At 56.4% G+C, this 27,064-nt stretch overlaps 1 protein-coding gene across 1 annotated transcript; it reads left to right on the forward strand.

Annotated features, from left to right (window-relative positions):
• Window positions 1–779: 779 nt before the first annotated feature.
• LOC308514611 (TRIO and F-actin-binding protein-like) lies at window positions 780–27,064 on the forward strand (the record flags this gene model as incomplete). The annotated part of the gene is made up of 14 exons (XM_081084823.1): window positions 780–953; window positions 6,037–6,093; window positions 8,554–8,622; window positions 8,714–8,803; window positions 9,201–9,310; window positions 10,800–11,325; window positions 12,191–12,301; window positions 19,684–19,831; window positions 21,387–21,489; window positions 22,076–22,235; window positions 22,315–22,425; window positions 23,298–23,384; window positions 24,144–24,307; window positions 24,773–27,064. The coding sequence occupies 13 exons, from the start codon at window positions 780–782 to the stop codon at window positions 24,303–24,305; spliced, it is 1,908 nt and encodes a 635-aa protein (XP_080940949.1). The 3' UTR covers window positions 24,306–24,307; window positions 24,773–27,064.

Raw genomic sequence — 27,064 nt, forward strand, 5'->3', positions numbered from 1 at the left:
CTTGCTTAGGTAACACAGTGTTTGAATCACAATGCCACACAAGCTACTATATGCATTTAGCAACAAATTCCACCAAAGGTCCCTCCTCTACTTCAGGGCTCAGATGAACTCCTGCCTGCAAAAGGGCTCCTAAAAACAGCCAAGTGCTCTGGGAACGTGAGCCACGGGTGTACACCCACACCCACGAACCCCAAACCAGGTTCTTAAGTCAGAAAGACCCATTTACAGGAGGGGGCATTTAGGGGGCACACGCTAGGAGTGCACCTCTTCTTGAGCAAGTCGGCGCACCTCTCTGCGCCTCTATTTTCTCATTAGTAAAATGGGGACAAGGGCACCGTCTGTCAAGCCTGTAGTGAGGATTAAAGTGGATTTCATTGGTGACAAGCGGGGCTCGGGGGTGGGACGCTGAGTTGTTAGTGTTGGGGGCTTGGCCCACGCGCCCAGCAAAGCCGGGGGCCGGCGGGGAGCGGTAGCCGAGGCGACGTGGGCCACGCCCCGCACTGCCGGGCGGTAGCCCGCGAAGTCACCTGCTGGCTGGACGGCTCCTTCCGCCCCGCGCGCCCGCGGCCGAGCGCGGCCCGCCCTCCCTTCTCCCCGCCCCCATCCGTCCCGGCCGCCCCGCCCCCAGCGCCCGTCCCGTCGCGCAGGCCCCGCCCCCGGGCCCGTCCCACGCTCCCATTGGTTGGCCTGCGGCCCAGCCGCTGTTTGTCCCGGGTTCCCCGCCGCCCATTGGCGCGCCCGGGTCCTCCCAGGAAGTTTGAAAAAAAAAAAAAAGTTTTATGGGCGGATGGACGGGGCCGGAGCCGCGCGGGCGAAGGGAAGGGCCGGAGGAGCGGCTCCGGGCGGCCGAGAGGGGCGGCGGCAGCGGGATTCCCGCGCCGCGGAGCCCGGCCTGCGCGCCCCGTACACCTTCCTGCCTCCTGCCCCCGCCGCCCCCGGGCGCCGCCATGACGGTGAGTGCCCCCCAGCGCCCCTCCGCGCCCAGGCGGCTGAGCGACCGCCCAAGCCAGCCGCTCCTCCCGGGCAGCCTCGTCCTCCCTCCCGGTGTCCGGAGGAGTCTCCGCCGGAGGCCGGGCGACCCCAGCGCAGGGCCGGGCGACCTGCCTCACCTTTCCAGGCGGGGAGCCCGGGCGAACCCGAGGATCTGGGAACGTCCCAGCACGGGCACCCGCCTCCTCACTTGCGGGACCGGCCCCCGACCGACTCGGGTGGTCCTTGACCACCGCCGTCCGGTTCCCTTAGTGGAAACTCGACCGGATCCCCCCAAACTGCGGGGTCCGTAGGGGCTCCCCGGGCGCCGGGCCAGGGCTGGGGTCTCGTCCGGGGCTGGAGAGAGGGTCCCCCCGTCTCGGATGGGTCTCGTTGGCCCGGGCTGGGGAAGAGTGCCCACCGGTGGGGGCCGGCGGAGGCTGGGTGGGTGCGAAGGGGTCCCACCCTGCCGGAGCCCATCCTGGGATCGAAGCGGCCGAGACCGCGTTCTCCCGGGCTGGCCCCTTCGCAGCGGGGCTTGGGCGGGACCGTGCCGCGAGTGGGGTCGGGGACGCGATGGCGGGGATTTGTCTTCTCTCGGGGTGAGCCCTACCCTAGTTCCATCAATGCCTGTGCCTTCATAGTAGGCCTCGCAGCTGAGTTCACCATTATCCCCATTTCACAGTCCGACAAACTGAGGCTCGGGGGAGCGGCCTTGGCGAGTTGCCCGAGGTCACCCTGAGTGTCAGGGAAGCAGCAGCCCCTTTCCAGGGCCGCCTGCTCGGTGGTGGTCTGGAAGGGCAGGGCAGGGCAGGGCAGAGCTGCTTTTGGTTTCCGACTAGTGTCTCAGCGAGGCTCTGACAGCTGGTGAGGAGAGGGTGTCAGGCAGGATGTGTATGTGCATGTGCCTGCCCCCTTTCCACAGCCAGCGAAGTGGGCTGGGCTGCTGGGGAGCGGGGTGGTGGCTGGGGAGAGGGGCCCCTGCCCCCCGTGAGTGTGATGACCTGGCCACTGCCTGGACTTCCTCAGCCTCCACACATCCTGCCACCTCCCTGCTGGCCCTTCCTGTTGCAGCAGCCTCCCCTGCCCTGTCAGAGAGCAAAGAGGGATGTGGGGGAGGAGCTGAGTCAGTGTCCTGCCGGCCCCCCAGGCCAGGGGCGGGTAGCCACTTTGCCCACTGCTTGCCTGCCAGGCCCTGCACTGGCTGCTTTCACGTTACCAGAATTGACCCTCTAAGGTGGATGGCAAGTGCCCGTCCAGCAGGTGAGGACGTGGGGGTGTAGAGAGGTGAGGGCCCTGCTGAGGCCGAATCGGTATCCAAGGGCTATCCTGGTTTTCTCTCGGGAGATAAGAAATGTACACAGTTGCCTCTCCTGGAGGAGCACATGCTCAGCAGGGCCAGGCTGCTGGGAGCCGCATGGGGGCTGCTGGGAGCCGCATGGGGGCCTCCGGAGGAGGGACGGCCTGCCCTGTGCTGGGAGCAGCCTTCCTGTGATTGTAGGACGGTGTCAGGTGGAGATGGACGGGGGAGGGAACCTGTGGACAAAGGCTGGTGGTCACCTTTGGGGGCTGGAAACATGGAAGAGGGGTCTGTAAGGAGAGGGGCCCATAGGCCGGGAAAAGTAGCTTAGGCTTTTGGTGAAGGTTCCCGAGGGACCAGGAAAGGCTCTGAAGCAGGGAGGAGGAGGAGGAGGAGGAGGAGCACCTCGGACAGTGGCGACTGGTTTCATCCCAGCTGCCTGGGACCTGAGCCTGCTCCAGGCTGGTGTCCAGTGAATGGGTAAAGGCTGAGGCTGGAAGCCGGGCCTGGAGTCAGGGTTTGCTCCACCTCCTTCTGCCTTCGCGTGCGCAGCCTTGCCCTGGAGCCTCATTCCCCAGCCACTGCCTGGCATCAAATTATATACCTGTCCACTTGTTTATTGTCTGTCTCCTGACTTCCACCAAGACAGGGGCCACAGCTTTCATTCACAGCTGACTTCCTGGTCCAGAACAGTGCCTGATAGTTAAAAAAAGAAAAGGGAAGATTCCACAAACATTCCCTGGGTCCTGGGGGTGTGAATGCGCATGTCCCTGCCTGTGAGTCTAGTCTGTGAGGGACAAGTAAATGTCTTCAAGATAATCATGGGCAACAGAGGCTGTGGGAGGGCCGCGGGTGTGTGTGTGTGTGTGTGTGTGTGTGTGTGTGTGTGTGAGTGACAGGGCCTCGGAGGAGGAGGTTAAAGCATGAGGAGGGGTCTGCTTGGTGTTCAAGCAGAGGACACAGGCATGTGGAGGGCCTGAGTCCTGGTGTGTCGGGCATCAGTGAGGATGTGTGGAGACATAAACATGGGCCCCCAACGCAGGGGGAAGGCTGGGCTGGAAGGGCGGGCTGACCTCTTGTGCCGCCCTAAGGCAGCTGGGTTTTGTTTTTATTATTTGTTTATTTTTTCCATTTTTATTTTTCAATTACAGTTGACATACATTATTATATTAGCTTCAGGTGTACTGGACTTTGTTCTGAAGCCATCCCTGGAGGCTCTGAGCAGACTTGTAACACTGGGCCCTTTTGAGTGAGTCCCTCTGCCAGAGTGCACCTAGGGCAGTGATGGCGAACCTTCTGAGCGCGGCGTGTCAGCATTTTGGAAAACCCTAACTTAACTCTGGTGCCGTGTCACATATAGAAATGTTTTGATCTTTGCAACCATAGTAAAACAAAGACTTATATTTTTGATATTTATTTTATATATTTAAATGCCATTTAACAAAGAAAAATCAACCAAAAAAGTGAGTTCGCATGTCACCTCTGACACGCGTGTCATAGGTTCACCATCACTGCCCTAGAGGGAGGAGGCCATGTCGAAGGTCCTGAGGCCCAGGAGGGCGGGCACAGTGCAGACCTGTGGCCAAAGGGAGGAGGGTGGGCTGGGCTGAATACCGTGGGTGAAGGTGCCGTGGGAGAGATTTAGGTGATCAGACCTGTTGACCCTGGGTGGGGGGTGGGAGTTCCCAACTGACCGTAGGACCTCCCCTGCCAGCAGTTTGAAGCCTCACATTGGTGGCCTCCTCTCTCCATGCCTGAGGGGGTGTGCGCTGTGTTAGTACCGGCTTCCGGAGGGTCACTGGGCTTCACATTCAGTCCTCATAAAACTTGAGGGAGGTCAGGACTCCCCCTGTCATTTGCCACGTTAGGCGGCTGTACTCAGAGAGGGCATGTGACTTAGGAAGGTCACTGTGACCCCACTTCCCAGGCAGCCCTTGGGGTCCCAGCCTGTCATTCCTGCTAGGGACCCTTCCTCAGCTTCTGGAAGTTGAGGCTGATCTGCTGTGGGCCATCCCTAACTCCTCAGGGCCAGGGAGGGGAGGGGGGGACTGTCTCCAAAGCATAGAAATTTTTTTAAAATATATTTTTATTGATTTCAGAGAGGAAGGGAGAGGGAAAGAGAAATAGAAACATCAATGATGAGAGTGAATCATCGATTGGCTGCCTCCTGCATGCCCCCCACTGGGGATCGAACCCACAATCTGGGCATGTGCCCTGACCAGGAATTGAACCGGTGACCTCTTGGTTCCTGGGTCGACACTCAACCGCTGAGCTACACCCGGGTGCGCCAAAGCACAGAAATGTAGATGGGGTACAGGAGGGTGGGTATTATTCAGCAGGTTTTCCCTGGGGCCACGGGAGGTCCAGACTGAATGCAGGTGAACCCAAGTGACCCGGTGGTCTTGAGCGGGGCTACCACTTCGTTCGGCCTTGGTTTGGGACGCCTGTACCTTTGGGGAAGAGGGTGGGAGAAATGGAGAGCAGATAGGGTGAACACCACCCAGAGTTTTCAGGTCTGAGCAGAGCCTGTGTCCCTTCCCTCTGACAGGTATGCAGGGAGGGGCTGCAGCGCAGGGGTGGGGCTGCCAGCCTGCTGAGATGGGGCCCTGGTCCCACAGCCATGGCTGTGGATGTCTCTGAATGTCCAGGCTGCTGCCCCAACTCCTCTCAGGCCACTTCTTCCAGCTGAGGAAGAAGAGAAGGGGCTCCCTAGGAGGAAGGCAGGTCAGGGGAGGTGGCCAGGTCAGGTGGCTCTGGTTTCCAGGTTTCCAGCTGCCATCCTCACCGCCCACCCCACTGAGCCATGCCACCCGCTCCCTTCACGCAACCAGACACCTTGGCCTGGTGAGGCTTCGATGCAGGCGCTGATAGGTGGGCTCAGAGCCATGGCAACAGGTGGACGCCTCTTCCCTGCCCGCCAGCCTGGCCCGCCCTGCTCTGCCAGTGGCAGGAGCGGAGACTGCAGAGGGACCGCGACTTAGACAAGAGAGGTCTCCCCAACAGGCAGAGGGTCTGGTATTGGGCACCCACCAGATGGACCTGACCAGAGAAAATGCCAGAATGAGCAGCTTCGTTGTCTAGGCCTAGGTGGGGACTCATAGCTCACAGGCCCCTGTGGAGCATGCTGCAGCTGGGAGCCCCCAGACCCCGGGGCCGCATCCCCCTGGGCAGCACCTGGCAGGTAGGCCTTGCCAGGACCGGCCCATCCAGAGATCTAGAGGGAACCAGAGGGTCTCTGACCCCAGCCTGTGCTTGGTTCCATCTTTCAGGGTCTCCCGGAGATGAGGGCAGGCAGGGCTGGTTGGGCCACAGGAGAGTCAGTGGGTTGGGGGTGGGTGGCAGCAATAAGGCATTTTCCTGGTGGGCCGCCTGGGCCTTGTCAGAGAGAGGAACTGGACAGCTCACTCGCCCTGCTGGTCCGGCTTGTTCTCTGCAGGCAGCATTCTCTTGCCCCCCTCCCCCTCCCACTCTTGGGTGAGGAAGTAGGCTGGTGGGAGGGAATCTTGAACATCTTTGGTGGATGTCCCAGTTGCCTGGTCCACCCTCTTGGCAATCAGAGATTACTGGATGTTAGGCCAAGACTGCATTAGTGGCTGGGGAGTCTGCCTTGATTTGGGGTGTTACCTGGGCCCTCAGCCCTCTCTCCTGGCTTCTCAGGCCCTTAGTCTTACAGGATTCAAGGCCAAGAGGGTACAGCACCCCCTCCTCCCTGGCCCCATTGGATTCTCCACTGGGCCTGACTCATCTGCCTCCTCATCTCCCCATAGCCCGATCTGCTCAACTTCAAGAAGGGATGGATGTCGATCTTGGACGAGCCTGGAGAGGTAGGAGGGCTGAAGTGGAGAGCAGGGGGGTGGCTGGGGGCAGCCCAGGAGGCGGAGCTGCTTCCCTCGCCTGTCCAGCCTTCTAGAGACCATGGCTTCCAGGTGGAGGGGGGCCAGGGTGGGGGCCAGAAGTGGGAACTCTGAAGCAGGGTGTTTCTTGTCCAGCCTTGGACTATGGGGGTGGGAGGGTGGAGGCTTCCCGGAGCAGTCCAGTGTGTAAGAGTCACCATGGAGGGGGGCCTCCTAGCCTCAGGCTCTGTACCCCATCCCCTCCTCTCACCAAGAACATCTTGGTCCTGCCACCTCTTGATGACAGATTTGTAACAACTCAATCGTGTTAACAGCCTCTCCTCCCCTATCCTGCAGATGATGCTCAGAGCACATCTGAAGTCTCACCAACCTGGGGCCCCATTGGTCAAATCACAGCTTTCCCTGGCCTCGGTGGCCACATCTGTGAGATGGGCATAGTGGATGATGATGATTCCTTCCAGGGTTGATAGGCACAGATGTCAAGCAGGTAAAGGGTCTCACATAGCCCCCAGTATCTGCTAGGGCCTCAGTAATCACCCTTCCCTTTCTCTAATGTGTCTGTCCTGAGACCCAGAAGGGACAGTGGCCTCTTATGGGTTCTGCCCTTTCGGCTGCCATGCTGGAGCTGGAGCTGGCTTTCTGCCCACCCACCTTGGGAGGGAACGTCTCCCCGCCCCTGCCCTGCATGCGCTCGTGGCTTTGGTCTGTGTGCAGCCCGCATGCCGGGAGGGCTGGGAGCCAAGGGAATTGCATTGTGTTTCCTACCCACATGCTTTATCCCCTCCAACCCACAGCCTTCCGTACCCGCTGCCTGCTCGCCGGTCCTCTGGTGGCTGCCCTCCAGCCTCACACAAGGCCTGGCACCTTGCCAGTGACCCGTCCTGGCCTCCCACCCAGGGTCTCTGGAGGGCAGAGATTATGGGCCCCACCCAGCACTGGCCGTTACTCATTCTCTTTCCCGAGGTTTTGGAATGTCCGAGCTGGAAGGGCCCTGGGAGTTCAGCCAGCACAGCCCCTTGGTGCACAGACAGGAGATAGGCCCACAAGGGGTTCGATCTCTTCCAGGCCTAGCAGTACTTTGGGCAGACACAGGCCCGGAACTCGGGGCACTGGAGGCCCACAGAGCTCCATCTAGCTCCCATCTTAGACAGTCATAGGCTGGGCCAAGGACATCATTTGGCACAGAACCCCTGCCCCACTTTACAAAGGGACAGTTGAGGTCTTGAACTGCAATTCAGGCCACTCAATAAGAGCAGGTAGTTTAGAGCAATCCCCAACAATGTAGTGCCCACCCTGGGCCAGGTGCCCTGAGAGACACACAAGGGAGGGTTAGGAGCTTCTAACCTTACAAGAGGCTTAGGCATTTCTTACTAGCCCTACTTTACAAATCTGAAGACTGAAGCTCAGAGAGGTCAAGATACTTAACTAAAGACACACAGCGAGGAAGGGAGAAAATAGTTGTCTCTTGAATACTAAGGAAAGGTAGTGTTGAAAGAAGTAGAAACTGTCATTCTGGCACATCCTTGAAAATGTACCATCTTCTAAAGGAAAAAAAAGAACCCTAAGTACTTGAAATAGCAAACAGTGTGGATGGGGCTTGGCGATGTGTGGGAATCCAAGGAGATGTGGGGACTGCACTGACCCTGGCAGTGGGTGGACCTGAACTAGGATTCCAGCAAATGGCCAGAAGCCAGAGGAGGGCCAAGGTTGGCCCCTTCAATATCAGGCTGTACTGGTGCCCCCACCCCTTTCCTTTCTGATGTGTTCTGCTAACCTGACCCCAGCTGGAGCAGAGAGAAAGGCGCTGCAGAAAGGTGCCCAAATCCTAAATGTTCAGATAATGCATCTCACAAGGTGAACACTCGTGTAACCAGCACCCAGATCAAGAAACAGAATACGACCAGATGCCTCCCCCTGGGCCACCTTCCAGTCCTCCTCTCTGGGAGTCCTGTCCCTGGCGACTGAGGAGATCCAGAGGGGCATATGCAAAGTAACTGGGGAAGTTCTGGTCCCTGGCTTGCTAGGCAGATGACCTTACACAGGTCACAACCCCTTCCTGGTCTACCCTGGGTGGATTTGCTTGTAGGCGCCTCAGCGATCTTGGTGGAAAGGATCAGGATGGGTATGGAAGCGTTCACAAAGCAGAGAAGGGCTCCCAGAAGGAAGCGGGGGGGCGGTTCCGGATGAGAGGTCGACCCATTTCATCGATGCTGCCCCTGCAGCTCAGAGAGGAACGGGAGGGCCAGGCATCAAATGTGGATTTTCTGACTGCCCTGCGCTCTGCCCCTACCTCTCAGCGGGCTGGATGAGGGTGCTAGGCCCCTACTTGAGCAGAATGGTCGACCTGGCAGCACCCAGGGTGCCAGCAAAGTGGCACACGCATGCTCTTTCCTTCCACACTGGCCCCTGACCACCGCCTCTCCTTCACAGTGGAAGAAGCATTGGTTTGTGCTGACTGATTCCAGCCTCAAGTACTACAGGGACTCCACCGCCGAGGAGGTGAGACACCAGGTGCTGGGGGCGCCTGGAAGGGGCTTGGGGGGTGTGGGGGGGTCACTGGAGTATATGCACCATTGCCTTCCTGCTGTAGGCAGATGAGCTGGATGGCGAGATTGACCTGCGTTCCTGCACTGACGTCACCGAGTATGCAGTACAGCGCAACTACGGCTTCCAGATTCACGTGAGACTGTGCATCTGGGGGGTGGGGGGTGGGGGGTGGCATGACTGGAGAGCCCCCAGAGGAGATGTTGGTGTGGAGCATGCCTGGCTCTTGTCACTCATTTACCCAGAGACCCTGTCCTCAGAGCCAGTCAGAAGCTCTCCTGCCAACACAGCATATCTGGGGAGACCCCAGATATCGTTGGCCGGGTAATTCAAATATTGGGGAGACCTTGGAGCCACTGGCACTCTTCCAAGACTAGGCTAGTGAAGGGGAGGTATTGCACCCTCTGCTCAACTCCAGGCTCAAGACCTTAGACTCTCTCTTGGGAGAGAAGGCCACCCTCCCTGGGGTCCATAGTGGGGTGGGAGCAGTGGTGCTGGCCACATGGCAACCTACCTGTGGGGCGGACTTGCAGACCAAGGATGCTGTCTATACCTTGTCGGCCATGACCTCGGGCATCCGGAGGAACTGGATCGAGGCTCTGAGGAAGACTGTGCGTCCCATCTCAGCCCCGGATGTCACCAAGTACGTGCTGGGTGGACCAGGGCTTTGGGGAGGCACTTCCCCTGTATCCCTGAGTGCTGTGCTGGCACTCACCTGGGAGCCTCTGGCTGTACCTTCTGGGCCTCAGTTTCTCTATCAACAAAATGAGGAGAGGGCAGTGAGCATCTTGGCAGTCCTCCAGAAATACAGTGAGGATTTGGAGTGTGACTGCTGTCCCTCTACGTACCCCACATCCTGAAAAGGTGGGGAGAGGCCTTAGCTCTTTGGAGGAGATGCCAGTGCGTAAAAGGCCCCCCTAGTGGCTGATGGTCTGTGCTGTGTGGACTGTGTCTCATCCAGTGTTAGGAGAGGGGATGGCTAGGCAGTCTGGGAGAGCAACTCACTCCCAATGGAGGCCACCGTGGGTAGAGTAGAGGGAGGGCTCAGTTACCTGGAGGTAGCGCTCCCACACAGTATAACCCCAGACACCTATGGGGGGCTAGGACTTGTGGCTGCCGGGCAGCAGGAATGGAAACATGACATTGAGGGGTGTCAAGCGTGAGTCCCCCTGTCTGGCCATAGCCTGGCTGTTCAACCTCAGTTCAGTCACCTTGTCTGAGTTTCAGACACGTCATTAGTCAGACTGTCACGAGAATATGCATAGAAGCCCTTTGTGAACTGGGGCACAGTGCAGCTGGATTGTTACTTAGTGTATAGGCTTGGCTGCTGTAACAAAGAAGCTCCACGCACAGTGACTGTAAGCAGGAGAGGTTTATTTCTTTCTCCAAAGCAGTCCAGTGGTGTGTAGTCCAGACCAGCTCTGTGGCCCTCAACTCATAGCTTTTCCTATGACTCAGGAAACTGCTAACATTCTCCTGGAGTGCCAAACAGGAGCCAGGCCAGGGCACACCCAGTCCTTTAAAGGGTGTCACCTCTCACTTCCACTGGGCAGAATGTAGGTACATGGCCCTACATAGCAGCAAGGGATGCTGGGAAGTGTAGTTTTGGGATGGGTGACCATATACCCTGTTATTGTTATAGAAGAGGACTGCCAAAGTTGTTAAATCTCCACACTTTGTGCCTATGCACCCAGAGGTCACTGTTCACCTGTTTGGCAGTAGCCATGGGATCTCCCTTATTCCACTGTGAGTCTTTTGAACCCAGGATCTTATATCAAACCATACTTTTAATAATAATGCTTTGATCACCATTCTTAATGGGCTTCCTGGTTGCTTTACACACATTCGCCCACCTAGTCCCCATATTCATCCTGTGAGCAGCATTGTCCCATATTACAGATGAGTGACTGAGCGCAGAGGGAAGCCAGATACTCTGGTCCCTCTGCTGGTCAGTGGAGAGCTGAGATGGCTCCCGGGTGTGTTAATGGTGAAGCTCTAGCTCTGACTTCTGGGTTCGGCTGCCTCCTGCTGGGTTCATCCCCAGGCTCTGGCACATGGGGACGTTCCAGAAGTGCTTGTTTGGGGACTGAGTGGGCAAGATCCTGCCTGATGTGGCTCTGCTGGCACCCTAGGCTCTCGGACTGCAATAAGGAGAACACACTGCACAGCTACAGCGCCCAGAAGGGCTCCCTGAAGGTGGGGGAGCAGCGTGCGGGCTCCGAGGTCATCAGTCGGGGCAGCCCTCGGAAGGCAGATGGACAGAGGCCATCCCTGGACTACGTGGAGCTCTCCCCGCTGTCTCAGGGCTCCGCACAGCGGGCCCGCACCCCAGCTCGCACTCTTGACCGCCCAGCCAAGCAGGAGGAGTTGGAACGGGACCTGGCCCATCGCTCTGAGGAGCGACGCAAATGGTTTGAGGCCGTGGACAGCAGAGCCACAGAGACACCTGCTGGCGAGGGGCCACGCCGGGGCCTGGGTGCCCCCCTGACCGAGGACCAGCAGAGTCGGCTCAGCGAGGAGATCGAGAAGAAGTGGCAGGAGCTGGAGAAACTGCCCCTGCGGGAGAACAAGCGGGTGCCTCTCACCGCTCTGCTCAACCAAAGCCGCGGGGAGCGCCGGGGGCCCCCTAGTGACAGCCATGAGGCACTGGAGAAGGAGGTAGACATCATGGCTGGCCTCTGGGAACCCCCTTACCCCACCAACACCCCTCCTATCCCTATAGTCATGCTGCAGCATTTATCATGCATACCTACAGTGGTGGGGAGCTCACTCCTGGTCCACTGTCAGACACCTCAGACTCCTTTGTGAACTGGAATCTTCTTCTCTAGACCTTGGAGTTTTTATTGTTTTTAAGAAGCATTTTTATTGATTTTTAGAGAGAGAAGAAGGGAGGGAGGCGGGGGAGAGAGAGAGAAACATCGATGTGAAAGCAGAATATCAATCTGCTGCCTTCTGCACACCTCTCACTGGGGATCAAGCCTGCCACCTGGCTTGTGCCCTGGCCAGTAATCAAGCCGGGAACCTCTCGGTGCACAGGACAATCAATGTCCAACCAAATGAGCCATACAGGCCAGGGCTAGTTTTTGATATTTTTGCTTCTTAGTTCTGTCCTCAGCAATCACACAGAGGGAATAGAGAAGAAAAAGGAGAGACCATTTACTGAGCATCTTGCCCTTGGCTCTCTTTACATACAGAGGCTCATATATGTTCACAGCAGTCTCATGGTCCCATAGGGTAGATCTCATCACAGTTTTACTGATGGGAAGCTGAGGCTCAGACATTTCCCCTGCCACCTACATAATGTAAATGTCCGTGGCCACAGCGTTCTGTTCCCAGCCCTGCCTAGTCTTCTCTGGGCCAGAGCTCTTCTGGCTCATCGGCCCTGCCATCCAGGACACAGCTGGCTGTCCCCCTGGCCTGCACATCCCGCCAGGGCCACGCCTCCTCCCATCCACAGCTCCGCACTGCCTCGCGCCAGCCCTCTCTGCTTTCAGGCCCCCGCTGACCTCATCTCCCTTCACAGGTCCTGTCTCTTCGTGCCCAGCTGGAGGCATGGCGTCTTCAGGGGGAGGCACCTCAGGGTGCACCCAGGTCCCAGGAGGATGGTCACATCCCCCCAGGCTACATCTCACAGGTGAGGCTGAAGAGCTGCTTTGTGGGGGACGGGGGCAAGTATCTGGTTGCCATGTTTTCAGAAAAGAGCTAATATTTTGGAAGCCCTTCCTGTGTACCAGAACCATGGGAGGCATTTGCCATACATTGTCTCAATCTCTCCAGCGGGTGGACATGAGCATTGTGCCGTTTTACAGACAAGGCCACTGAGCTGTGAGAGGTTATGTGACTTGCCCAAGGTCAGCTGGCCTGCAGCTGTCAGAGGGGATTTAAGCTCAAGTCCGGCTGATAGCCCTCATATGACACTCTGCACTTGGACCACTTTCTTCACACCACCATGGAGACATGGGGAGCCAATGGGGAGTGGGCGCTCCAATGGGCAGGCCCCTGGGAGGTGCTCCCTAAACAGGGAAATCCTGCCCATGCCTGCCAGGCTGAGGCCCTCATAAGATGGTCTTTGGGACTTGGGAGCCCCCAATGGCCCCTAGGGGAACGTGAGGACAGCAGTTCTCAACTGAGGCTGATTCTGTTCCCCTGGGGACATTTGGCCATGTCTGGGGACAACTAGCTCTCCAGAAAAAATACACCTATGTGTACACACTTGCACACTTATATATGGTATATCCTATATAATAAAAGGCTAATATGCAAATCGACCAAACAGTGGAACGACTGGTCACCATGATGCACACTGACCACCAGGGGACAGACGCTCAACGCAGGAGCTGCCCCCTGGTGGTCAGTGCACTCCCACAGGGGGAGCGCCACTCAGCCAGCAGCTGGGCTCACAGTTGGCGAGCGCAGAAGTGGTGACAGGAGCCGCTCTGGAGAGGCTCAGCACTAAGGACCCCTTGGGGGATGTCTGACTGCTGGCTTAGGCCGCTCCCCAGAGGCCGGGCTCAGGGACCCCTCCCCGCTCCCACCCAGTGCATGAATGTTGTGCACCGGGCCTCTAGTATATATAGATATAGATATACACATAGATGTAGATATAGATATAGATATAGATATAGACATAGACATAGACATAGACATAGACATAGATATAGATATATTACTGATACAAAGGATGTTTAGTATACAACTTACAAATAAAAAATACATAATACTTTTTATTGTAACTTCTATATAGCTTATTGATTTTTCTCATAATTCTTCCATTGGTTTTTCCGAATGCTTGTATCCAGAGGTAACTGACAAACGAGTGTCATTCTAACATGAATGTTGGTTGACATTTTTATTTATGTGGATGAGTAAGACGAGAAACATATTGAAACTTTTCTTGATCAATGTCATGAGCAATTTTTTGGTTGAATTGGATAATAGTTCTCTATTGAGAATATTTTCTTAAGAGTATTCCCTCAGGTTTTTGTTCTACTTACAATGTAGTGGTCATAGGTATGGCACACTTTTAAATTTAATCTGCATTACTAGCATTTTCTCACTTGCTTAAGTATAGACCAGGGGTGGGCAAACTTTTTGACTCGAGGGCCACAATGGGTTCTTAAACTGGACCGGAGGGCCGGAACAAAAGCATGGTTGGAGGGTTTGTGTGAACTAATATAAATTCAAAGTAAACATCATTACATAAAAGGGTACGGTCTTTTTTTTTTTTTAGTTTTATTCATTTCAAACAGGCCAGATCTGGCCCGCGGGCCGTAGTTTGCCCACGGCTGGTCTAGACTATCAGAAAATAAACCGAGTCCTGATTTGTAACGTTTACCAATGTCCATGGTGTAAATACTCCCACTGTGGCTGAGGACCGGACACGGAGTTGGGAAGACATGTGCACACCCATTATAGAGCATTTCCACCACACAGACACAGAAGAGAAGTAACCTCAGGGGCATAGACAACAATAAAATGCAGTGAAATCATTACGAAGAGATGTTTGGCGTATCAGCTTTGTTTTTAATGTAATTAACTATAAGCTTACATAATTTTTAATAATGGCCTGCTTAACTGTGTCACAAAATTCCTAAAAGTTTGATAATCAGCTGCCTCTAATCAGCACATCATTGCCTGAAGCAGAAAAGAATGCTGGGAACCCAGGCTCTGGCCAGAGGGACCTTCCAGAAGTTCAGGCGGGAGGTTGCTGTGCGGGGCTCTTGGGAAGCCTTCCTGGGTGCGGGCATGGAACTGAGCGCTGGGGCGGGGGCATGGGCTGTGGTGGAAGGCTGGTGGGTGCCTATCCTGGAGACCTCCGCTGCCAAGCCAGAAGTTTGGATCTTGTCCCACAGACTGAGGAGGTTTGGGGTGATGCCGGGAAGGTGGTGTTGGAGTGGAAGGGTCTTGGGAGGGGCCAAGGCCATGGCAGGAGCTAGGATGATGACAGGGTGAGCGGGATGTAGGAGGGTACAAAGGGGGGAGAGTTTAGGACTGGGTGACTGGGCCCAAGGAAGGCAGAGGGGAGCCCCCAAGAGGCCCTAAGGCTGGGGTTGCTGTCAAGGCCTGGGGGCCCATCTGGGGCCGTGTGGTTCAGCTGAAGGAAGACCAGGGCCTGGGGAGTTGGGGCTTGACATGAAGGGCTAGCTTGGGGGTCACCTGATATGTGGAAGGAGGAGAGGGTAGGGACCAGTGTTGTCAAAGGCTCCCTTGAGGCAAGAGGTAAGGGTGGGTGGGGGTGGGTGGAGCTGGGTGGGGCCCAACACCTCAGAGACCCCCACAAGCTGTGCTCTGTGGAGCTGTGGTCTCCCAGGGACTGCTTTTCTGGATGGGTCCATCCACATCCACGGGGAATCAGAGCAGCTCCGCCTTTGTCCATTTTACTATTAGAACCTGCATTAGATTTCCTTTGCAAAAAGGGTTCTGTTGCTAAAATTAAATTTGAAAAGCACTTCTCTGACGTGTCAGCATACAGATAGGGAAATAGGCCCAGAGAGGAGGCTAGAACTTTGACCTGGAGTCAGACTAGTGCTGCAGTCCAGGCCTCCTGGGCTGTCACACTTTGTCTTGTGATTTTGGGATGGCAGGTGAGCAGGCAGAACTGAGGGGCGTTGAGAAGGGAATAAACGGGAAACGGAGGGCAGAAGACGGGAGTGGAGGAGGGGCTCAGGACGTGGAGGGCGCCAGCGAAGAGGAGCTGAGCCACCTGTGTCCCCCAGGCACTGGAGGAAGCGGCTGGAGATTCAGTGGACCCTGGAGAGGTGACAGCTGGGGAGGGATCCCCCAACCTGGTATCTCAGGCCGAGTGGGTGCCCCTCTTTTAGCTGGTGGGGCGGCTTGCCACCACAGGACAGCAGCTGGGGGGTCTGGGACTTCACAGGCTGTAGTGCCTCTAGCAAAGGGGACCCTTCCATCCTAGTGCAGTGGGGATCATGGGCATTTCTTTGTCCACTTTGATCCATGTCAGAGGTGGCAGCTGACACCTTGAGCCCATAGGAAGGTAGGTCAGAGAGCAGCACCTGACCTGCTAGGAGCCCCTCATCATGGGCTGGTTCCACCTCCTGACACCAGCCTCCTGACCCCCTCTTAGCTTCTGGCTCTGCCTGCCTGATCTGACCCTTTAAGAACAGATCCCCACCCCCTATTTATCTGATCTCTGCAGGTGGGTGGTCTCTAGGTGGGCGCTAGCTTACCTTAGGGCAGGGGTGGGCAACCTTTTTGTGAGTGCGTGCCAAAACCAGCAAAATCTCTGACTCAAAATTCTGCATGCCAACCCTAATTTTGTGAGAACATGTTACACTTAACTTGATATCTCTTAAGGTATACATATGTGAAGAACCTTGAAGAAATAATAAAATTCATTCAAGCGACAAAAACACAGTTTATGACAGTGATGGCGAACCTTTTGAGCTTGGTGTGTCAGCATTTTGAAAAACCCTAACTTAACTCTGGTGCCGTGTCACATAGAGAAATTTTTTGATATTTGCAACCATAGTAAAACAAAGATTTATATTTTTGATATTTATTTTATATATTTAAATGCCATTTAACAAAGAAAAATCAACCAAAAAAATGAGTTTGCGTGTCACCTCTGACACGGATGTCATAGGTTCGCCATCACTGGTACATGATAATGAAAAATACACTTACTTTTTAATGTATACATGTACACTGATAGTCTGACAGAAAACTTTATGACTCCGTTTGATATTATCAGTGGGACTTTTGCTGCTGCATCACTGATGACAGATTTTACATCAGGTTTATATTTCATGACCTTCAGAGATATGCACGAGCTACTACTTTCATCCGTCAGGCTGCTCCTATTACGAGACTTAACAAAATTCATCACCGAGAACAAAGATTCACAAGCGTATGTGGATGAAACCAAAACACTGGTCGGATCTAGGAAGGCAGGGAGAGTTAAGGCAGAGGCATAGAAATTGCTCTTCCCCTCTCTCATCAATCCATGTCTATGGTCTTTAAGATAACTTGTTATGAAAAATTATTTATCTAAGATGCACCTACACTGAATTTATCTGAAAAATAAAAAAGTCGATATTAAGAAAAAAATTGTAAATGGAAGAGAGGGTTTCGTGTGCCAGCAAAATTTACTGGTGTGCCATGTTTGGCACGTGTGCCAGGGGTTGCCCACCCCTGCCTTAGGGACACTCAGGAGTTGGTCTTATGAGGCCTGTTTTACAGATAAGGAGACTGACACTCAGGGAAGAGGCTTAAGGTCATTCCACAGTACAGCCAGGATTAGCACTACAAAGCAGGTTCTATTGTCCTAACTAGACGGATCTACAGAGGGCATGCGCAGAGTCCTAGGGAGACAGGTACCCTTGCTCACTGCCTGAACACCTGGACCCAGGTGGGCTGGCCCTTCCCTTCCCCCATAGTGGCCTCCAAGGTGTGGCTGTGGCTGCTGGAGCGGTGGGGTCGCCCCTGCCACTGTGAGATGCCCTGTACCATGAAGGAGAATACAGTTCTTTTGTGTGATTTTTAGAGAGAAGAAGGGAGAGGGAGAGATAGAAACATCAATCAGCTGCCTCCTGCATGCCCCCTACCGGAGATGAAGCCTGTAACTCTGGCATGTTCCCTGAGGGGGAATCGAACCCTTGGCCTCTTGGTGCATGGGACAGTGATCAATCCACTGAGCCACACCAGCCAGGTGAGAATACCACCTCTTACCTGGCCTCTGGGCCTTGGTGCTTCCCTAGCGCTTCACCTTCCCTTTTCAATTATCTTAATTTTTTTATTCTCACCCAGGGCTATGGTTTTTTAAATTGACTTTACAGGGAGAGAGAGACAGAAAAACATGGATGTGAAAGAGAAACCGACCGATCAGTTGTCTACTGTACATGCCCTGACCTGGAATTGAACCTGCAACCTTTTTGATGTACAGAACGACACTCCAACTGGCTCAGCCACCCAGCCAGGGCCTTAAATATTTTTTTAATTATATAAGAAATAGGTTTACATTTTCATAAATAATTCAAATTAAAAGGTTAGAAATAAACACATGAACTCCCCCTGCCTGCTCCCCCGCGCCCCGCAGGGGTCGCCTAGAGTGCCATCAGAGCACATCTGTGTTGTTTCCTGTATCACCTCACGGTTTGGAGGGTAGAAGTCGAGCATGGGTCTCGCCAGGCTAAATCCAGGCACCCGCAGAACTGCGCCTCCTGTGAGCTCTGGGTGCGATCGGCTTCTCGCCTTTTCCAGCATCTGGTGGCTGCCCTCCTTCCGTGGCTCGCGGCTATTCCTTCCTCTTTAAAGAGAGCAAGGAGTCAAGTCCTCACTTCACGTCACTCTACCTCCTTCCGCAGCCACTCCTCCACCACCACCACCACCCTCCCCTCCCCCCGCCCTGCTCTCCTGCCTGTTCTGCATCTATGGACCCTGATCCCGTGGTTTCATGGCCAGTCCGTAATCTAGGAGAGTCTCCTTGTTTAAGGGCATCTAGCAAGCTCAGGTCCCCTCCGCCGCAGTATAAGGTGATATTCACAGGTTCCGGAGCGGGACGCGGACATCTTTGGGGGCCAGTCCTCTGCCTTCTAGCGTCCTTACTTACCTTTCCTGTGATTTTCCATACATGTATCCGGATGTCCGGCTCCATGGGCTTTGTTTCCGTGAGTGGGATCACCCATGTACATTGCCAGAAACCAGCTTTTATCACCTAACTTTCCACACTCCTTCCCCCAGCTGTCCATGTGCGCGGCTCTGCCTTTTACCAGCTGCCTGGGTCCTTTGTAAGGCTCGATCTCATGACTTATTTAAGGGTTGTTTGTTTAGATTGTTTCCAGTTCTTGTCTGTTGCCAGTCTTTGTACACGTGTGACTTTCTGTGGGGTCATTCTTACCAGTGGACCCGCGAGGTCGTTGGTTCTCAACCTTCTGGCCCTTTAAATACAGTTCCTCATGTTGTGACCCAGCCATAACATTATTTTTGTTGCTACTTCATAACTGTCATGTTGCTACTGTTATGAACCGTAATGTAAATATCTGATATGCAGGATGGTCTTAGGCGACCCCTGGGAAAGGGTCGTTCGACCGCCAAAGGGGTCGCAACCCACAGGTTGGGAACTGCTGCGCTAGGTGAAGGGATAGGGTCATTAAAAATGCATCGGTGCTATCAAACTGCCCTCCACGAACCCCATCACAGCGACTCTCCCAGCAGTGGGTATTACCAGGCTTTTAAATACTGGCCAGTCTGTCCTAGCTGGTTTGGCTCAGTGGATAGAGTATCAGCCTGCGGACTGAAGGGTCCCAGGTTTGATTCTGGTCAAGCGCACATGCCCGGGTTGTGAGCTTGATCCCCAGTATGGGGCATGCAGGAGGCAGCTCATCAATGATTTTTCTCTCATCGTTGATGTTTCTATCTCTCTCTCCCTCTCCCTTCCTCTCTGAAATAATATAAAAAAATACATATTAAAAAAAATACTGGCCAGTCTGATCCACAAGGCCCTGTTCTGTGATGTCATCAATTTCAGCTCCTTTCCCCAGCACCTGCCACACGTCAGGCCCTGTCCTGGGCCGCGTGTCCTCGGGGGACTTATATCTGGCGGAAACAAGGCCTTTGGCGGCAGCGGAGAGCTTGTCCAGAGACAGAGCTAGGAGGGTATTTAAGCCGCAGGTGAAGTGAGTTACCCAGGGAAAGAAAGACGTAAAAGAATGTTTCAGGCAGTGAAAGAGCATAAGCTAAAGTTCGGGTGTGAAGACACTGAATTGTTTTTTATAACTAGGGGGGTTTCTTGGTGGGGTAAGGGCCAGGGATGAGGCTGCAGGGGTCAGACATGGAACAGGGATTTGACCCTGCAGGATGGGGGCCTGAGAAGGGTTTGAAACAGAAGAATGACAGGATGAGGTTTGTAGCTGGAGGAGAGGGGCGGTGGCGGGTACAGGCTGGTGGTGCTGGGGTCCAGGAAGCCTGGACCAGGGTAGGCCTGCCTACCTCAGGCTGGAGAAGGACCACTCCCAGGCAATGGGAGCAGCCCATGACCCCTGGCCCTGCCTGCAGGAGGCCTGGGAGCGCAGCCTGGCCGAGATGGAGTCCTCCCACCAGCAGGTGATGGAAGAGCTGCAGCGGCACCATGAGCGGGAGCTGCAGAGGCTGCAGCAGGAGAAGGAGTGGCTCCTGGCCGAGGAGACAGCCGCCACGGCCTCAGGTGAGGACCCCGGGAAGGAGTGGCACAGCGGGCTCGGCCTCGAAAACCTCTAAGCTGAGGCTCCTCCTCGCTGGATTTGGGAGGCTCTTAAATAAGAAGCTGGGGTCCTTGGTGCTAGACTTAGGGTAAGGGATCAAGAGGAGTTGGAAGCCCCCAGAATTGGCCTCTGAACCTACTTAAAAAGAGGAAAGTGAGGCAATGAAAAGACCCCCCCCCCCCCCCGCCCCCATTGGCTGTGAGTGCTCCCTCAGGGCCTGTAGCCACTGGAAGGTTCAGTGTGATCCAAGCCAGTACCATGTCCTGGGGGAGAGACTGCTTAGCCTCAGACCCAGTTTTCACAGCGGGGCCACCTTACTGGGCACACAGGCCAGACCCCGGGGAGAGCAGGGAGGGTGTGAGCAGTCCTAGGCCTTGTAGTGCCCAAGAGAATGACCCATTTCACAGATGAGGACACTGCCTCAGAGGTTAGTGATCTGTCCCAAATGGCACAGCTTATCGGTGGCAGAGCTGGAGTTGGAGCCCAGAGCACACTGACTGCAAAGCCATGCTCTGAACCGACCCTCTGCTTTGTGTGCCTGGCACAGCGCGTGCACCTCCAGAGCGTTTTAGAATAATGGAAATGATGGCAGAGATCACATGATCTAGAACTCACACCTGCTAAGTGCTTGACACACTCAAGCCCATGGCCCCGAATCACAAACCCTGGGGCCATGCGTTCTGCTTTTAGGAAGGTAACCGGGTGCGTATATGAGGTGTCTCAGCAGGATCTGGGCTTCACCCTGAAATCTAGCACCAAGTTATTTGCAGTGACATTTCTCAGGGTCACCCTTAAGTGGGACCTCAAATGTCCATTTAGGCCGGGGATTGTCACCAAAAGAGTTATGAAAAACTTCCAGTGTTCAGAGCTTTTGGATTTTGGAATTACAGATAAGATATGGTTGAGGATTGTTTACTCCTCACAGCAACCCTGTGTAAGTGTGAAAAGAGACTCAGTCCTCGGGAGCTCACAGTCTGAAAAATCACCCAGAAGCTAAAGTCTGTGCTGTGCATTGTTCGAAATGCCCTTCCCACGTCTCCCAGGGACTCATGAGAGAAGGTGCTGTTAACCCCACTTTCCAGATGAGGACCTGAGGCCCAGAGGGGTGAAGTCCCCTGAGCAAAGTCTCCTCGATTTGTATCCACCGCTGAGCCTGTACTCTTGACCACTAAGCTGGGCCGCCCAGATGGGTCTTGTTAAAGGACCCTCCAGGCTGTGCAGGGACCGTGGACTGTGGGCTCTACCCAGCCATCGCTAACAGAAGGTACCAGTGCTCAGACGCTGGGTGTCTCCCCAGCAGGGTCCATCAGGCAGGGATTGTGACCCTCTCTTGCTAGACAGGCTCAGGAAGGTCGAGCCACTTACCCAGAGCCACTCAGTTCACGACACAGCCTGGTCCCGGGCTCTTTGCATGCCACTGCCTGCTCCTGTCTCCACGGCAGGTGTGGCGTCTCAGGAGGGGAAGTTGGTGCTGCTGACCCCTCCCCAACCTCCCCCTCGCTTCTGCTCTGTTTCCAGCCATCGAAGCCATGAAGAAGGCCTACCAGGAGGAGCTGAGCCGGGAGCTGAACAAGACACGGAGCCTCCAGCAGGGCCCAGACGGCCTCCGGAAGCAGCACCAGTGAGATGGCACTTGGGTCCTGGGGTCTGTGGGCTGGGCCTCCTTCTGAGCCGGGGACCCAGCTGCATACACTGGCGGTCATGAGTCAGGGACCTGTGCTGACGTCCCTGGGCAAAGGATACGTCAGTTTGCCCCCAAATGAGACCCCCACTGTCATCATTGTGGCACCTGAACAGAAGCAGCAGGGCCTTAGTCAGGCCTCCAGGCCATCCACATAGACAATTCTTCAGGCCACCGTTCTTCTGGCCCCTTCTTGTCAGGCTGGTCTCGGCCTCCAACTCCTGTCCCCTCGTTAGTGTCCCCTAGAGCTGGGCTGCAGTGTCAGCCTCGGCCAGTCCCTGTCCTGCCACCGAGCACAGTTCTGGAGGCTGCAGAGGCTGTAGCGATGGGCTCCTCCCACCCGCCCCTCACAGAGGAGGCATCTGTAGCCGCGGGAGCCTGTCACCGTTCAAAGCCCCACAGTTGGGCTCAAAGCAACACTAGGGTGGGAATCAGGAGCTGCGTTGAGTTTGCCATGACCCGACGCAGCTTGGCAGAGGGCAAGCGAGCCCACACCCATCACTGTTGCCCTCCTCCGCCCTGGCAGGTCAGACATGGAGGCGCTGAAGCGGGAGCTGCAGGTGCTGTCGGAGCAGTACTCTCAGAAGTGCCTGGAGATCGGCACCCTGACGCAGCAGGCCGAGGAGCGCGAGCACACGCTGCGCTGCTGCCAGCAGGAGGGCCAGGAGCTGCTGCGCCACAACCAGGTGGGCCTGGCCCCAGTGGGTGGGGCCGGGCGCCCAGCAGCCCTGCGCTGACCATGCCCCCCTCCCCACGCCCCCGCAGGAGCTGCATGCCCGCCTGTCTGAGGAGATTGACCGGCTGCGCGGCTTCATTGCCTCACAGGGCACTGGCAGCGGCTGTGGGCGCAATGAGCGCAGCTCCTGTGAGCTGGAGGTAAGTGCACCCCTCGGGGCCTAGGCCTGAGAGGGCACCTGAGGGGCTGGGCCCAGCAAGGAGACGCCAGCACAGCTGGGAAGGACCTGCTGGGTGCGCTGCACTCCTGCAGCCAGAGTCCAGCCCCCCCACCCATCTGCTGTGTGGTCAGGAACAGTGCCTCGCCTTTCTAAGTCCCAGTAGCTCGTCTGTAAAATGGGCTCGCACACCTTTCTTACTGGGAGAAGTTGCAGTGAGAAAATGGGGGCATGATCCCAGGATCACCCTGATACTTTATGTTACAAACATTTCTATACGGTTTGCTCTGCGCCTGGGACTTCTGTAAGCCGAGGCTCTTACCTCACCGGGTCTCCCTCACAGCCCTGCGGGGCACATGCTGTTACTGTCCCCGGCTCACAGGCAAGAAAACAGGCACAAGAAGGCCAAGTGCCTTGCCAAGAGCGCACGGAGAGTTGGTGTGGGAGCTGGGATTCCAACCCAGCCGTCTGGTTCCAGAGTCTGAGCTTTTCAGCCTCCCCAGTCTGGCTGAAACCGCCTCCTCCTCAGCTAAGTCAGGGCAGCAACACCTGCCCCTCAGGGCTTGGAGAGGGTTAATGAGGTCGTCTGCAGAGAGTCCCAGCTTCTCTGGGTCAGAGTAGGGCCACACTATGGCTCCCTTTTTCTTCTTCGCCCTCAGGTTGAGGGCCTGGTGCTGTGGTGCGGGTGGGTGAGAGAGGACTTCCTGGGGGAGTGTGCCCCCGGGTGTCGTGGGTCTCAGTGCAGGCTGGGAGCTGCATTCTAGGGGCCTGAGGCAAGGAGAAGGCCGGCTGCGGGGCCCTGGGCTGGGCAGCTCCGGCCTCTGGCCCTGCGCTAGCGTGCACCTGTGACCCCAGGTGCTGCTGCGGGTGAAGGAGAACGAACTTCAGTACCTGAAGAAGGAAGTGCAGTGCCTCCGGGACGAGCTCCAGATGATGCAGAAGGTAGGTCCTGGCTGGAGCAGGGTGTCGGCGGGTGGGGGACCCGGGATCCAGCTGGATGCCCATCCTGAGCCCCTGCTCTGTGTCAGGCCCTCCCCGTGCCTCTCCCCGAGGTGTCATCCTCATTTACAAAGAAACTGAGGCTAAGAAAGGGTGACCTGCTCAAGGCCACGCTTGCCCTTTTTTATTCAGCAAATATTTGCTGAGCACCTGCTCTGTGCCAGGCACGGTGCTAGGTGCTGAGGAGACATCTGCGAACCAAAAGGCCAACATCCCTGCCTGTGCAGAGCCTGCATTTCAGGGAACAAGCCATGCTGCCAGCGGGGGGTGAGGGTGGAGGTGCCGGGGGGGCTGGGACTCAGGACCGGGTCTGTGAGTGTGTGGCTTGCCTGGTGCATGTCCCTGTGTGTTTGGCATCCTCTGTGTGTCCGTGGCTCTGGGAGTGCGTGAGTCAGACTCATGGAACGGGCCCAAGTGTTGGGCCACGCTGACCTGGTTCTCCTCCCAGCCACCGGCTGCAGTGTGGTCTTGGGCAAAAGCTTCACCTGCCTGAGCCTCCGCTGTCACGTTGAGCAGGTTGCAGATGGTGCTGAAACCGGTGGTGCTGGGAGGGGCTTGTCCAGGGCTGGGCCGCCAGGGGGCGTCCTGGCGGGAGAGGCCCGGCTGCTGGTGCTGGCCAGTGGGGAGCGCGTGGGCATGTGCTGAGTGGGCAGGGCCAGGGAGGGAGGGCTCTGTGCCCTTATCGCCCCTGCCCGCCCCCAGGACAAGCGCTTCACCTCAGGAAAGTACCAGGACGTGTACGTGGAGCTGAACCACATCAAGACGCGGTCGGAGCGGGAGATCGAGCAGCTAAAGGAGCACCTGCGCCTCGCCATGGCCGCCCTGCAGGAGAAGGAGGCGCCGCGCAACAGCGTGGCCGAGTAGAGGTGAGCCGGCCTGGGGGCGCACTCAGCGCCGTGCCACCTGCCAGGGCACGCCCTTTCCCTGGCCTCTGCTTCCCTTTCTGTAAATGGGGACAGTGGCGCTTCTTAACCACAGCCTGGTCAGTCCACGCCTCGGCGTGGGTGGCAAATGCGGTGCCGGCCCCCCTCAGACCTGGCAGCAGGCACACGGCACTAATAGTCTTCCTTCCACCGAGCTCCGCACCCAGACATCCCGACGGGGGGCAGCTCCCTCTTGCTGGCAAGTCCTGTGGACGTCTGAGCACTCGGGAGAGGCCGCCTGTGGCCGCTGTGTGGGGAGAAGCCTGGAGGAGCAGATCTGGCCCAGCCTTTGGGGCCCAGAGGTGTTGGGAGGACCCTCTGGCCACCCTTGCGTAGCCTAAGCCACGCTGGGCCCAGGACCAAGGCTGGGCTTCCCCAGGCCTCACCAGCCCCTCTCTTGTCTTCCAGGTCCTGTGGTTCGGCCCAGCTGCAGACTCCCAGCCCAAGGGGACCAGTTGCCCTCCTTCCCTGCTGGATGGAAGTCAGAAGCCAAGCTTTCTCCCCACCCTCTGTGGGCTACACGTGCACTCACAACTATCACACACAGGCACACACACACAGGCACACACACACACTGCACAGGCATACACACCGCACAGGTACACTTACACTGCACAGGCACACACACACACCTCACAGGCACACACACTGCACAGGCACACACACACTGCATAGGCACACACACATGGGCATACACATAGGCACTGCATAGACACACACATAGGCACAACAGGCATACACACACAGGCACACACACAGACACACAGGCACTGCACAGGGACACACACACAGGCACCACAAGGCATGCACACACAGGCACACACACTCAGGTGCACACATGTACACCACACACATGCACAGGCGCACGCACACACTCTCTGCGTATCTGAGCGTGCCCCTCGCACTGGGTCTTCTTACCTTGCACCTTCTTCAGGATTTTATATGTGAAGAGATTTTTATATATAGACTTTTTCCTTTTTTTTTTTTTTCTTCCCCAAAACACGTACTTTTTAAAAAGCAATACCTGGTGGCTGTGTGCCTCCAGCACTGGCTCCCCTGTCTCCAGCCTCCCGCTTGGGCTCCTGGGGCCGTGGCCCTGCCCCGGGGTCTGGCAGCGGCCCTGGCAGAGTTGATTCTGGTGGGAGAGGCAAGGAGCCAGTCACCCTCCTCCCACCCTACCTCCCGCTAATTACTTCCTGCCCTGGAGGGTCCTGCGCCCTGGGACTCTGAACAGAGGGACGGAGGGCGCCCGCCTCTGTCTCCATGGCCCCACTCCCCCTCGGGGTGCTGGGCGTGGAACCGGTGGAGCTGCTGTGAAGGCCGTTTCCTCCTGCTCCATCGCCTTAACTTAATAAAGTGTTCCTGCAGCTCTGGTGTCCTGGATGGCTGGGGCAGGGCGGTGATGGAGGTGGGTTCCCCCCCCTCTGCCCCCAGCACTGCACCCTTCCTGCAGGTGGCCTGTGGGCTTCTGAGGGCGGAGCTGAGGATCTAGCTCCTCCTCCAGGCGGTGCTCTGCAGCTCTGCGCGGGCTACAGACCGGCACCCCCACCCCCACCAGGGAGCTGGTTAGAAACACCAAGTCCAGGTCCCACCGACCTACGGACTCAGTGTCCGCACTACATTACAGCCCCAGTGGTTCATGCACCTCTGACGCCCTGGGGTGGGCGCTGGGCCCAGCTGGACCTGAGGCTGCCCCTGACTCACCTGGCAAGTCACATCCCCTCTCTGAGCCTCCATCAAATGGGCGCCTTTTAGTCCCAGTCCCTGAGGCTGTGCCCAAAGGTCATGCTCAGCCCTGGAGGGGGGGGGCGGGGGGGGCAGTGGATGTGGGAGGCCTCGACACGGCTGACTGGATGTACTGATCTTGGTCACGTGGGTTGGAACAGGCCCCCCTGAGCTGCCCCAGGCCAGGCTGGCTGTCCTGTTAGCAGGGCTGTGGCTAAGATGATGAAGACATAAGGACAACTTGAGCCAGCTTCACCCTCACGGCTGTTCCCATCAATCCTCGGGCACCTCAGACCAGGCACGGGTGCATAGAGATGAACAAGAACTGGCCTGGCCCCACTGCAGCCACATCAGGTTGGGTCCTAGAAGGCTGTGGGAACCTGGTGCTCAGGAGAGACCCGCAGGGAGCGTCCTGATGGGGTTGGGGAAGTGGGCCTGTTCCCTTGCCAGCGATGGGTTAGGATTGGGCACGGGATGCCGTTCCAGCCACTGAGATGCAGGAAGTATTGGTTGGAGGTGGAGGGCCAGAGGGGTCATCTGGGAGGTCTGTCTTGATCTTAAAAAGGGTCCCAAAGCCGTGTCTGGTGTGGCTCGGTTGGAGCGTCATCTGTGCACTGAAGGGTCTCAGGTTCGATTCCCCGTCAGGACTCATGCCCAGGTTATGCATTTGACCCCTGGTCAGGGCGCGAACAGGAGGCAACCGATCAATGTTTCTCTTCTCCCTTCTTCTCTCTCTAAAATCAATAAAAACGCTTATCCTACTTTAGCCAGTTTGCTCAGTGGATAGAGCATCCCAGGTTCAGTTCCACTCAAGGGCACGGACCTTGGTTGCAGGCTCCTCCCCAGCCCCGGCCCTGGTCAGGGTGCGTGCAGGAGGCAACCAGTCGGTGTGTTTCTCTCACGTGGATGTTTCTGTCTTTCCCTCCCTCTTCCACTCTCCCTAAAAGATCAATGGGAAAATATCCTGGGGTGAAG

Source organism: Myotis nattereri, assembly GCF_964212035.1.
Source record: "Myotis nattereri genome assembly, chromosome: 2".
NCBI classification, from domain to species: Eukaryota; Metazoa; Chordata; class Mammalia; order Chiroptera; family Vespertilionidae; genus Myotis; species Myotis nattereri.